The sequence below is a fragment of the Kryptolebias marmoratus genome, linkage group LG3 (genome assembly GCF_001649575.2).
Source record: "Kryptolebias marmoratus isolate JLee-2015 linkage group LG3, ASM164957v2, whole genome shotgun sequence".
NCBI lineage: Eukaryota > Metazoa > Chordata > Actinopteri > Cyprinodontiformes > Rivulidae > Kryptolebias > Kryptolebias marmoratus.
In genome coordinates, this window is record NC_051432.1 from 1,715,314 (window position 1) to 1,729,171 (window position 13,858).

General features: G+C 40.7%; 1 protein-coding gene across 9 annotated transcripts in view; it reads left to right on the top strand.

Moving 5' to 3' along the window:
• The window catches only part of rhbdl3 (rhomboid, veinlet-like 3 (Drosophila)), a 77,244-nt gene extending 66,983 nt beyond the window's left edge, over positions 1-10,261 (top strand). For all 9 annotated transcript variants that reach the window (XM_017432096.3, XM_025009552.2, XM_017432097.3 and 6 more), the window contains 3 exons: positions 5,887-5,987; positions 6,599-6,659; positions 8,496-10,261. In XM_017432096.3, the coding sequence (XP_017287585.1) occupies positions 5,887-5,987; positions 6,599-6,659; positions 8,496-8,767 (434 nt within the window). In that variant the 3' untranslated portion in view covers positions 8,768-10,261. The remainder of the gene's footprint in view (positions 1-5,886; positions 5,988-6,598; positions 6,660-8,495) is intronic.
• The last annotated feature ends 3,597 nt before the right edge of the window (positions 10,262-13,858 follow it).

Consider the following 13,858-nt stretch of genomic DNA (forward strand, 5'->3'; position numbering starts at 1 on the left):
GGGTTAAGTGTTCGGTTTAGGGCTAAAGAGTGAATTAAGTTTAGCCAGTATCTGCCTGGGATGCAACTGTTAGAGACTAGTTTGCTACTTAAAATTGGAGGAAAAAGGCAAATATTTTGTTGCAGAGTGTTTAAGACCAAGCATCCAGTAAGCTGTGCAAGTCAAATTAGGGAAAATCACGGCCTGTTTTGGTGTGCACAGCTTGCAAAACTGCGTTCTCATTATTTCATTGACCACATCCACCATCCTCTGCGACATATGCAGGGAAACTGAAACTTCCTGCAGACATTTCGAGACATTTTACCGACTAAGCACTTTGAATCGCCTTGTTGCTGAAAAGTGCTATATAAATAAATTTCACTTCACTTCACTCCTTTTACCAACTGGTCGCCATCAATCGCAGCCCAGTGAGATACTGGCTTTAGGCATGGTTAAAGTTGGTTAAAGTTGTGTTTTGTTGGAAGATTAGGGTCTGGGTCTAGCTACACAAACAAATAGAAGTCAGTACATTGTCCTAATAAGGACAGAAATACAAATTTGTGTATGTGTGTGAGTTGGGGTGTGTGTGCGTGTGTGAGGGTCACTGACAAACCCCCGCGGGATACCAGCTGAGGTGACCTATAGTTTTAACCTCAGTGTGAAATGAGAAGGAAATGGACCATTAATCAAACACCCTCATCAACAAACACGGATGAAAATACACACACACACGTCTGGTGTTTTAATTAGATATCGACCACCAGTGGAAGGAGGGATGCTCAGTCTGGTTGTGTTGGCTCCAGTGTTTGGGTTAGTGTCTCACAGGACTTCTTTTTGGTTGTTGTTATAGTATTAGGACTCGTTTCTCTCAAAATATAAATAAGCACTTTAGCAACAAGCAGACATTTGTCACATTTACAACATTGTGAGTAATGTTGTTTTGAAATTTAATTTATTTTTCATATTTAAAAGGACAAATGGCTGTTTCATGAGTCATCTGGGAAAGAGCAGATGATGTTAGAGCATCTGTATAAAGCCCGTGCAGTGACGCCATCAGGACCTCAAACGCCCGAGTGCAGCTCGTTGTCGAACCTCGCTGAACCCTCAGAGCAGGACGCCGGGACCAGGACCGGGGCCAGGACCGGGACCTCGCACTTTAGGATGGAGGCATGGTGGCTCCATACTAGTCTGATTCAGATAGCAAGACAACCCACACTGAAAAGGCATCTCATTGAGAGACAAGTTACCCAGATGGCAGGAAGGATGCGCTCTGCCTGGAAGTCCCCAGGCAGGCAATAAAAGGGAAGGCAAATGGTTGCGAAAGTGAGACCGTGCCAGAAACACGTCCTCCAAAAAGTCTAGTTTGATTGTTCTCTTAGAGCTCCACCAGGGATCCGGCAAACCCAATCTGAGGACCTCATTTGACCATTGAATCAGTAGCATATTGTCAAGCTCAGTTTAAAGGAAACATCTCTATGTTTAACATGAATCTCGCAACATCCCAACACACTAACAAAGAAAATTTGCTGTACAACGTGAGAAATGTGATGCAAAAGTACGCTGCAGAAACCCCTGGGTTTTATTTACGACACACTGAGAAAGGTGGATGAGGTTCCTGCAGGGAATGAGGGTGATCTTAATATTTTTCTCCAGTTGATACATTGTTTTTAGACATATTATTCCAGCATTTTTTAGCTTAATAGAATAGATGCAACTTTAGGATTCTTTAATTAAATGTAATGAAGGTCTTTGAGGCGGCGCAGTTTAAAACTAGAAAGAATGGAGACGAGAAGCTCAGATATAAATGAGTACATAGACAAAATTGTCACGAGAACCCTGTTTTAGTCCATATGTAGGTTTTAAATGCAGTTAATGTTTACAGAACAGTGCTGGAAGCTCAGCTGAGAAAATCTATATTAAAAAATGTAAAGTTGATGTAACCATGGACAGCTCAGGAAAACAGAGCAGTTAATCTTGACACAATTTGAAAAAAGGGCTCAGCTGGCACCCACAAGGGTCAAAGCAGAGTTCAGAGGTCAGTGACTCAGAGGAAGGTCTCTGACCCTTTACACCCAACACACTCCCTCACACCATACCACGATCAATACGCTTACATATGAAATCTCAAAATATGCCTTTATCTAAAGCACATATGGAATAAAACAGCAGCCTCTGTGTGTGAAAGAGAACAGTAAGTGTTGTCACACAAAGCCAAAGAGTCAACTATTACAGCCTATAACTTGAAGCTCGAATCTGAACTCCAGACCGTTGAGGGGTCCTGGGCCTGCTGATGATGGACTGTCGTTGTATTTGTTTGTTAGTTAGCATGCACACTCAATCACAATGCTCGAATCATTTTATTTAACTAACCCTGAACAGGCGCACCTCCCAGACAGCCTTGTCCAGTGTGTTGGTAGCTGTGTGTTTGTGCAAATGAAAAAAATACTGTACCGAGTCTGATACGATCACAGTTTACCTAGAAAGAAATGCAGAATTTATTCAAACATGGACACCTGAAAACTCCCTCTCTGGGAAATTGTAAAGATGGATGTACAGACGGATGGTTTGGGCATCTGATCAGGATGCCTCATTTCTTCTTAATCTTACCGTTTTAACCTTACAAACAGAGGACTTTCAGTGACTTCTTTGGGTTGTGAGGAACCCAAGCCACTCTTGAGGGCCATCTGGTCCCTGTGTAACCAAAACACGAGCTGTGTCTTCATCCTCAGCTCACGTTCAAGCTCATTCCCGGTGAAGGTTCAGCTCGTCCAGTTCTTGCCCCCCTGACCTCTGACCCTGTGTGTTTTGTTCATGGACAGGATCTCCAGTTATACTCATCTCTGCTTCTCTGATGCTTCTTTTAACAGTAAAAACGAAGAACAATATAACACAACCATGTAAAAAACAAAAAGCTTTCGTTGTACTTTAAAAACAACTTCCCGACTTTGTTAAAAATTGGTTTCATAGACAAATAAAGCTGACGGCAGCTTTCCCCCACAGCTGATATTCCTTTCATTCAGGATGTTTGTTTTTTGCTTCTTTAGAGGATCACTTGTACAATGTGGATTTAGACACTTGTGATTAAAAGGAAAACAATAAAAAGGTCTAAATTGGTACATGTTTGAGGTGTGAGGCAGCTCTTTATCTTACAGTGGATTATTTACTGGCCTGCTGAGTCACACACTGATTCTGCACTTCCTGGTTGGGCTGTCATTATGTCCGACACACATAAGGTGTTAACATCAGCTCCAGCTTTTTAAATCTCCTTTCATTTCACAGTCCATCACATGTTACCTCGAAACTACCAGAAACACTCTTTCTAGTGCGCTTACTTGTGTCGGGTTTTTTTGTTTTTGTTTTTGTTTTTTTTTTTATTTTTTTGCGGTTTGGACACATCATTGTTTCTTTTTATGTTATTTCTTTTGAAGTTAAGGTTGTATCGCACCGACACGTATTTTTAGCCTCACGTCAGTACTTTCCATCTGTACACAGATGGAATGAGCTCTTTATCTTTTCTTTGTTTTCAGCTTCCAGGTCGCAGGGAGCTGGTGTCTATCCCTAGCAGTCACTGTGCACGAGGCAGGGGACACCCTGGACAGGTTGCATGTCCATCACAGGGACACACATAGAGACAAACAACCATTCACACCTAGGGACAATTTAAGAGTTACCAATGAACCTAACATGCATGTTTTTGGTCTGTGGGAGGAAACTGGAGTCCATCCATCCATCCATTTTCTTTAACCGCTTCTCCATTCCGGGTCACGGGTAGCTGGTGCCTATCCCCAGCAGTCATTGTGCGCGAGGCAGGGGACACCCTGGACAGGTCGCAAGTCCATCGCAGGGCCACATATAGACGAACGAGACAAACAACCATTCACACTCTCACCTAGGGACAATTTTAGAGTCATCAATTAACCTAACATGCATGTTTTTTTTTTGTTTTGGTTTTTTTTTTGGTCTGTGGGAGGAAATTGGAGTATCTGGAGTAAACCCACATGTGCACAGGGAGAACATGCAAACTCCACTCAGAAAGGCCCCAGGCCGGGACGCAATCCTGCAATCTTCTTGCTGGGAGGCGACAGCTCTAACCTCTGTGCCGCTGTGCCACCCACAGTAATATCTTACCTGTTGTAAAAGGTGTTAAAAATTTCATAAAAGGTTCATAAAACCGGTCAGAACTAATCTGTGTGAGGTCATTCAAAGAGCTATCTACAACACATAACCTTTAATAACCTTTCCACTCCAAAAAAAAAAATCAGAACTGTCATTTTAAAATATATTTTTGGGGTTTATTGCTCCGTGGGAACATTTTTTTTTCTTTTTTTTTTGTTGTTGTTCTTGTTCAAGGACAAAGTATTGACAGATGAGAGTTGTGTTGAAGTAAATCTTTTTTTTTTACCAAGAATGCCTAATTACTCAATAATTTCTACCACACACAACTGCACTTATCCTTGGCTGTTTGGGACACTTTGTTGTGGCTGTGAGAACCTGACTGAAAAGAAAAACTGGATTCTTTTATGTTTGCATAAGCATCACATTCATGAATTTGATAAATCATTTTTAATTGGTCTGTTAGCAAAATATCTCACAAACCACTGAATGATTTGTAATGAAAGTGGCAGAATCTAACAATTGGGTGTACAGCTAGAACTAAATAACTTTTGAAGTCAGCCCAATTCAAGATGGCTGCCACAGCTAATCAAATTTAGCTAATACAAAAATGGCTACAATGCTGTCTGTTTTATAGATAATAAAATGAAATGTGTTGTGGTAGTAGATGTGGTAGAGAGCAATTCTCTGTTTGCAGCAGCACCACTAGATTTTTTTTTCTTACATAGAGTCGTAATGTCTTTGACAATCTACCTTTGGATCAAACTGTCTCTTGGGGACAATAAAGAGATATTCCCAATCTTTGAAAGTGGAGTTCTGTGAGAAGGTTATAAACAATTAATAATGTCAATGCCAATCTGTTCATAAACCTTTGTGTTGCAATCTGTTTTGCATCACACAGATGCTGCAGCAGAAACACTGAAGTATTCCTGCAAGAACAGCCCCCAGGTTGCACCAGCAGTGCTACAGCTAGCTGCTGCTGCTGTTTCCACTTGCAAATAGCCTCAAAATTCTATATAATTAATCGTGCAATGCAAAATTGATGGTGATAAAAAGGTTTGAAACTATTGTTTGCGTGACCTGCTGTGAATTTTTTTTCATTTCAAATTGTTGTAAGAAGGCAGCTCGTCAGTCCAGGCAAAATTAACCTGTATTTCTCCAAACGGATGTCATGCAAAGAGCCAGAATTTAATTTTTATAAGCTTTCCACAGATTATTACTTTAAAAAAAAAAAAAAACTGGAACTTTAAAGCTTTACCTTACCTCATCTCCATTTAACCTGTTGGGTTTGTGGGTTTTTCGATGGCCAAGATCCCAGAAAAACTTTATAATTACCCAAACAGATCTTTCATTATTACAGCCTTACCATTTTCACTCACACTGGTCACTCAAAAATGAGCACAGTATTCCAGTCAACTTTCTGTGAGGTCTGACGGTGTCATGCCAAAAATGTCCATCTGCCATAAAAGGACCCCATGTCACAGAAAGTGCTGTTTATTTGATACAAGGTTGTAAAATCATGTGTGACAACAGACTGTTAATCCACTCAGTGTGCTCCCTGCCTGTCTGCTGCCTTATATTTAGAAACTGGCAATAATCTGCCTAATCAGTTGATCAGTTGGTATAAGTTTGGGGTTGTACTTGTGTATTATTTGTTGTAGTTTTTCATACACTGTTTCTGCAGTTTTGTTTAATTTTTAAATCCATAAAAGATATCCCTTTTTATTTAAATAGAAGAATCTAATTTTGACCATAATGCAGTTGACCAACCAGTGGTGTCTTCCATCTTTCCAGGGTCTCTGGCAGTTTCTGTCACTGATATGACCGCTCCGGTGGTCGGATCATCTGGAGGAGTGTACGCTCTGGTTTCAGCACATTTGGCTAACGTAGTAATGGTGAGTTTCGGGGGGTTTTTTTGTGTGTGTTGATGACTCTCACATCTCTCGGCCGTCCTGTCAGCAGCAGCCCCCCAACCCCTACCCCCCTCCGGCAGGTGCTGCTCTGCCTTCAAAATACCAAACATTCTTCATCTCACCGGTTTCTCATCGTTCCTCAAAGAGATCAGAAAACTGGGCAGGTATGCGCACATGTTTATGTGACAGAGTGTGAAGAAAATCCCATCAAAGCCCCCTCCTGTCTATGGTGTGACCCCCCCAACCCCTCCTATAGGGGTCATCAGATACACTTTTTGTTTTGGTCCCTTGAGGTGAACTTCTGCTGCATGTTATGGGTCCTCATTATGCATCCACCACAACCCTCTCAGGGTCAGGATGGAGGAATTTGTCTTCGTTCTCTCAGCTGGAATCCCATTATCTCTCACAGTAAGACTACAGTGGGGGGTCGGGGAGCCTCGGGGGGTTTAAAATTGACCTGAATTGAGATGCGGGGCACAGTCCTCTGTCTTCTCATGTCAGCATATGAGCGCCTGCATGTATTTCTGAAGGAGATCTATTGTGCTCTGTTTTTCAACCCTCTCTTTCTCTTCTGTTTTTTGTTTGTTTTGTAGAACTGGTCGGGAATGAAGTGCCAGTTCAAGTTATTCCGAATGGCCATGGCGCTGGTTTGCAGTAAGTTGTGGATACATTTTCCACTTTGCCACAGTCACCCGTGATTCGCCATTACTTTAGAACAAAGCTGGACTTTTGTTCTGTTCCTGTGGGTTTCAGATAAGAAAAGAGGGATTCTTTGCTTATATATTATTAGTTTTCATCATAAGGGAAAAAATATATAGATGCATCTATTTGTGTAATGTATGTTATTTTTTATTATATTTCTAAGCTAAAAATGCACAATGAATGTCTAATTTTAAAGCACTTTTTTACAGATGTTCACAGAAATGAGCAGAATGTGCACCTTCCTATTGTGGAGGTTTCATAACAAAGTCCTTTTAGAGGCCTGACATGATGAAAATCCACCCAGCAATTCAAAAGCACAAAATGTTTATTGAATCAGTCATTTAGTATGAAAGTCCTTCTTTGTGTGACCGCCACTCTGCAGCAGCTCAGGGACATATTTACCGAGAAGACCTGAAGGAGACCCAGCTGGTGATCATAAACTGAAATACTGAAACCTTTTATTATCTTCACATAAAGTGATTAGAATGATGTGTGTGTGTGGGGGGGGGAGTTGTTGTTGTTTGTTTTGTTTTTTGCACAGAACAACGACTTCTGACTTTTTTCTCACTTCTGCTAAAAATATGCTAAAAAGTCATTTTTCAACGTCATTTATTTAGAACTCAATCATTACAGCAATCAAGACTGTAAAAGACCAAAGTGTGCCAGCATAAATTTAAAAGCAACTTGTTCATTTCAGTTTATTTATTTATTTAGCGCCAATTCACATACATTAAAAGAAGCCAATTAGCAAAATTTATTTGTCTAAGGAAGCCAGCAGGTTGCGTTGACTCTTCAATTTGTCGCAGTCTCTCATCCTGGCAATAGCGGAAAGGAAAAACTCCCTTTTGACAGGAAGAAACCTCCAGCAGAACCAGAACCAGGCTCAGGACAAGCGTCCATCTGCCTCGACCAGCTGGGGACTGAGAAGACAGGAAAGAGATACAAACACAGAATGACTGGTCCAGGTGGAGTTGCCATTAGGTGAAAGACAAAGAAAAACACATGTTAATGAGAGAAATAATTACAAACATGGAGAGTAGAGCAAGTAAAGACAGCAGCAGAGGGAGGAAAAGCGGTCAATTTGTCCTCCAGCAGTCTAAGCCTAAATCAGCTTATCTATCTTTGCAAGAGCTTGTTTTATTTATTTATTTATTTAAATATGGAAAAAGTCACGTTAAGCACTTTAGTCACACTGGATGACGCTCTCCCTGGCCTACACAGCCTATCAGAGCTTGGCCTGGATTGCGGCAAAAACTTAGAAGACCTTCAGTGTGAAGACAGTCGCAATGTTGCTGCTCTCTTAGCGCTCACCTGATAGGTGTTTCCTGCTATTTCCTGTGTCCCCGAGATGCGTTGTACGTCTGCCCTGGCATGACTCTCTCAGACCAAGATGGGATGCAGCTATGCTGTGCTCCACCCAAAAGCCTGCCACTCTGTTAGTAAACCACCATGACCTTGATACGGAGGTTTTGTGCATGCTCAAAGCCATCCACGACCTATCGTGACCTATTTCGGCAATGGGGAGCCCACTGTAAATCGTAATGAAGACCTCGCCAAGACCCTGCAAAGACCATCCAGGTTCTGGTTGATTTTTTTAAATGTTGTTTGCGGGGTTGAGGTCCATCAGGTACATTTAATCTCAAAGGCTCCTTTTCATCTGCAATCTGTATCTATATTGAAGGCTTTTGTCAAATTTAATCAAGAAAGACATTCATATTAGGATGTTCAATAGATATTTAAACCCTAACATTTAGTTAACTTCTGTTTTTTTTGTCATTTTGCTTGCAGTGAGTGTAGAGTTCGGACGGGCAGTGTGGCTGCGGTTCTACCCTCCAGCCTTCCCTCCGTGCCCCAACCCCAGCTTTGTGGCTCACCTGGGGGGCGTGGCAGTCGGCCTGACGCTGGGCGTGGTGGTCCTGCAGAACTATGAGCAGAGACTCCAGGAGCAGTCCCTGTTTTGGATATTTTTCTGCGTCTACACCCTGTTCGTGCTCTGCGCTGTGTTCTGGAACATTTTCGCCTACAGCCTGCTGGACGTGCGAATACCCCCGGCACCGTGAGTTGCTCTTAAGAGGCAGGCGAGACACTGCATCCCTCTTGGCTGAATGTGCCGCCTCGGCCCCTCACATTCTGAGCCTCATCTGTTGGTGACAGCCGTCGCTCTCCTCCGTGTTTCACTCGAGCCTTACCATTTCAGCAAATCTACCGCCTGCTCTTCGTTTCCGTGTCTGCTGGGTATTAACAAAGCGTCATCAGCAAATAAGAAGCCTCGGATCTTACACAACAGCAAAGCTTACCTCTTCTGCCTGTTCCTCCTCAATCCAACGGTGCCTTCTTGTGAAGGGACCGCGAGCCGACAGTATTTCTGCACATTTGCCTCTTGTGTAGGGTGACAGAGGTATCGCCGTTTGGCGTTAGACCCGTTTTGGATCCGAACAGTTTTTGAAAACTCTCCTATCTCCAGATTGGGGGGAAAACAGGAGTTCATATTTTGCTGTCAGCACAAGCAGCCCTGAAGCATGGGAGGTTTGGATACGCAGAAGAACAGTCAACCTTTCAATAAAACAGATTAAAGCTACAGTTCATGTAAAGATGGTATTTTTAATGAATTTAAATTTTAAAACAAAGTGTGGCTTACTGTTCAGTGTTGCCTTCAGGATCAGGATTATTACTGTATGTATTCAGCACTATTTGAACCTCAATCTTTTGTCCTTCGTGTGTGTGTGCGTGCGTGAGGGGGAGGGGGGCAAAAATCAGTTGTTGAATGTACTGGTTTAAAAAAAAGAAACAGAAGTGCCATTCAGACATGAAACTTTCAGATGCCAAAACATTAATACGAGCACCAAGAGGAGAAGCACAACCCCTGACGAGTGTGGTGATTGTTTAAAAAAAAAGGAAATAACAAAACTAAAGAGTGAGAAGAAGCTTATTTACAGTGTCAGGTCTAAGTAGGGCAGACTTGTAACAAACAGCATGCCTGACCCGAACTACATTTGAGCTGGGAATCTGGCAAAGTCATGAATCAATAATCTGTCATTAGTTTCCGTCACAAGTTAATTTGTTAATTGATTTGAACTGAGACAGAAAATGATGCCAACACAGAGCTATAAATCCAAAACTCCCCTAGATTTGGACCTCGTGTTCCACTGATCACCACATCACTTATAATGATGTATAGGATAATATTTTAACACGCCTTTGCTGTTGATTTTTTTTTTTTTAAATGTGGTGATATTTGTGTTGTATAAAATGTTTGGCTGTTTTTCCTTGTGATATGTTAGATATATCTTGTATGTGTTCTATTTAATTAAAGGTTAGTGATAACCTGGGATTGTAGATGATAAGGGCTACGACACCAAACTGTGTGAGGGGTATGAATTACTTAGGTTGTGCATATTTTGTAGATTTGATATGTACATAAAGAGGTTCATTAAAACAAGTTTATTTACAGAAACTAATAGGTTGTTGGATTTCTGTTTTCCTGTTTCTGTTGGAAATGCCTTTTCTGTTGCTGTATTTTCATACTTGATTAAAAAGTAATGTGTGAACGAAAAGCTGAAGTGATGACTGACATATGTGATCGTGTGTAGTTTTGTTATTATGTATTTTTTTATGTATCTTCAAATTTAAAAAAAACAAATTCTTCAACTTTGACAATGAAAATTATTTTTTATTGTGAAACAAGCAAGAATAAGACAATATTTAGAAAACCTGAAGGAGTGTAACTATTCAACCCCTCAAAGTCAATACTTTGTAGAAGCACCTTTTGGAGCAGAAAGTATCCATGAGCTCTTTGCACATTTATCCACTGGAGTTGTTTTTGTTCTTCATGACCAGACTGCTGCAGCTCCTTCAGGTTAGATAATAAACCAGTGTGTTTTTGATCTTTACCCAGACACAATGTTGTCTTTGATGGCCAAAATGTTCAATAGTCTCATTTTAGTCCACTATTACACGTGTGAGGAGTCTCTAATATGCCTTTTGGCAAATTCCACATAGTCTGCCTTAATTTTTTCTGGAAGCAATGTTTTTTTTGCCTTGCCACTCTTCCATGAAGCCCTGCTCTGTGCAGCTCATAGTGGTCCGATGTACAGATCCTCCCATCACTGCAGAAGAGCTGCAGCTTCATCATCTTTATCTTTGGCCTCCTGGACGTTTCTCTGATGTCCAGTCCATAGGTTTTGGTGGCCAACCCTCTGTTGGTAGCTTTGCTGTGGTGGTATCATCTTTATATTTTCTTATAATGGATTTAACTGTGCATCATGGGATGTTTAGGGTTTAGGATATTTCTACAATAACCCAACCCTGATCTGTACTTCTCCACAACTTTGTCTCTGACCTGTGTGGAGAGTTCCTTGGTCTTCCTGTCGTCTCTTTCCTGGTGTTAGCTCAGCGAGCGACAGCACGGAGGATACTTATGCAACCCTCCTGCATCAGATATAACTCCTTCACTAAAGTGGTCCCTCAAGCTGTTACTGAACATTCTGCCTGTCTGGCTTGTGCAGTGTGGAGAGCAGTGGTCTTTGAAAGAAACAATAAAAAATGTATTAAAGGTTTTTCCAACGAGAATATCCCAGTGCAAAGGCAATAACTCATCACAGTGAGTAAAAGAAGATACTGTGCAAATGTGTCAGGAAAGAGAAATCTGAATATTTTTCATGTTCTTCCCATTAATTCTGTCTGCTGGTTAAAATTTGACAAGTTAAACCTTTAATATTCATGTAACGTGAAAGAAGTTATAAATCATGTGAGGTCATTTTTCAAATTGCTGTCTGTTAGAGTGTGATTAATCTTAAATCAAAATGAAAATACATTTTTAATCAAAAAATATATTTTTATACTTTGGTGTTTTCAAATCAACTGGCTTTTGGCTGCACTGGACTCCTAACACCAAACATACTGGCAAAGAATGGGCATTTTTAAAATGTCCCAGTAATGATGCTGTGGCCAGGAGCAACTTCTGTATTTTATCTATTGACAAAAAAAAAAAAAAGGAGTGTTGATGATTTGATGCCATTCCTAAACCACATGGTCATGCAGCTCTGACAGTCTCCACTCCTACTGAGGAAGACGTGAAACCATGTAAACCTATTCCTGTAACAATGTCACCACCAAGTGGATGAAGTTACAAACTGACACTTCGTCCTGACAATATCAGAACAAACTGGAAAAAAATAACAAAATAAATGCATAATGTGCTGTGTACATCATAAAAAAAACAAGAATTGTCTTTATTCTGCATCGCTGCTGTATTTGGTGAATTGAAAAAGTGGAAAGCTTTAGCCCTCAAAAGCCTCTTTGCAACAGGTTCACTCTCCCAAGATCCACAGCAATTATCTTTTTAAAGGAACGTTTTTCATGTGCATACAGAAATCTAATCAATTTAAGTATTTTTAATGGACTTTCGCTATCATTTAAAAGCAACTTGTTTCCTTTGCAAATAAAAATAATGATAATAATGTTGCAGAGTTGAAGGGCAATGGGTTTGAGGCTGACACATGAGCTGCCAGACTGACTCTATCAACTGCTGATCCTATCTATTTGCACGAGTACTGGTGGCGGCACTGGATCGTCTTCCTCAGCCAACTCCAGGATGTTCCCTGCAGTGATGCAGATGAAGCCCAGTGCACGGTGTGGCGACTCTGGAGGCAAAGGTGTCAGCCACTTCCAGGGTTTTGAATTATTTTTCATGTGGGTCTCCATCATGCCAAATGTCTGTCATGGTCAGAACTGAACTGTCACTTCATTACTCAAAAAAAAAAAAAAAAATCTACAAAGAGTTTACAAGGAAAGATCAGGCACATTTGGAAAAATACTAAACATTGCCAAAGGCTGTCACTTCAAAGGCAGATCAATATTTAATGTGCCTATGTTGTGCAGGCTGAGTTCCGAATAATAGGGGTTTTAACTGAGAAAATCTGTTCTTCTTTCTTCAAAAACTGCGACGTGGGAACAGTGAGCAGGGTGTCAAAACGGATCTCAGAGGTCAAAAGGATACATACCTTGTCAATACGTTTGTGATGAATTTAGGAATGAGTTAATATGAAACTTTGAAGGTGGAAAGTAAGATTGTTCATCTATCAATAAACAAGCACAGTGTTTGTGTCCCTTTCAGTAATGAGACTGGGGGCATTTTGAACCAACTGATGGATGGAGCCCCAAATGATACCTGCAAATAACTTGTTAACTTGTGAATAAGTTGTTTTAGTTGTTAAAAAAAAAGAATTTAAATTGAGCAAAACATTTGACTGAAGCATCAAAAGCTCCTAAATTTCTGTTAGTCTGGTTAATATTTTTTGATAGGTTGGCAAGGCGGGAACCAACACCTCTGAAAGCATTTGAGGGACCAAACAGAATGACATCACAAAATCTGGGTAAAATCTGGGTCTGTAGGTGTAAAGAGACTGCTGAGACCAGTAGGATTTATAGGTATGTACAGTTGGATTTTATCTGCTAGCAATCTATACACACCATGGTTCTGGACAAGCTGGCCAAAACACAGTATGTAATTGGAGAATAGAAGGGGGTCAAAGACTCATCCCTGGGGTATACCACAAATCAACAGATGTACCAAATAACTGTTAAGGGAAAGGTTCTAGTGAGAGACAACAAGGATTGTGTCTGCAGTAAAATTTGTATCCCTAGTGGTGTCTGTCTTGAGGTTTTGACATCTCTCTCAGTTCCTCTGAACATTTCCCTTTTGCAAACTTCACATTTTTCTTGTGCTTTCCCAAGATTTTTGATGCAGTTAATTAGAAACATCTTTTACCATGTTCTGTAGGAGTTATCTTCTTTAAAGAGCATTAAAATAATTTAGCATTGCTTTATTTTTTTGTGTTGATACCATATGCTTGTGTAGATTGTCAGTCAACCAGGACGTGGCAAATCCAGGAGAAAAAAAATTAAAAATAAAGCAGTTCTGAAGCTGAAGATATTTAGCTTCCCACACAAAACTGGAGAATGTGGAGTTCTAAGCTTTAAGTTGCATGAGATGCTCCATTGTGGACAATCTAAATTCACATGCAGATTAAACTTGCTCCGCTCCCACTGGAGAGTCGTTAGAGTCTTTGTGTGCCTGGCTCACAGAGAGATTTGTTCATATGCATGAACGTGTGAATTTGAGGGAAAATGACTGTTAACTTACATCATGT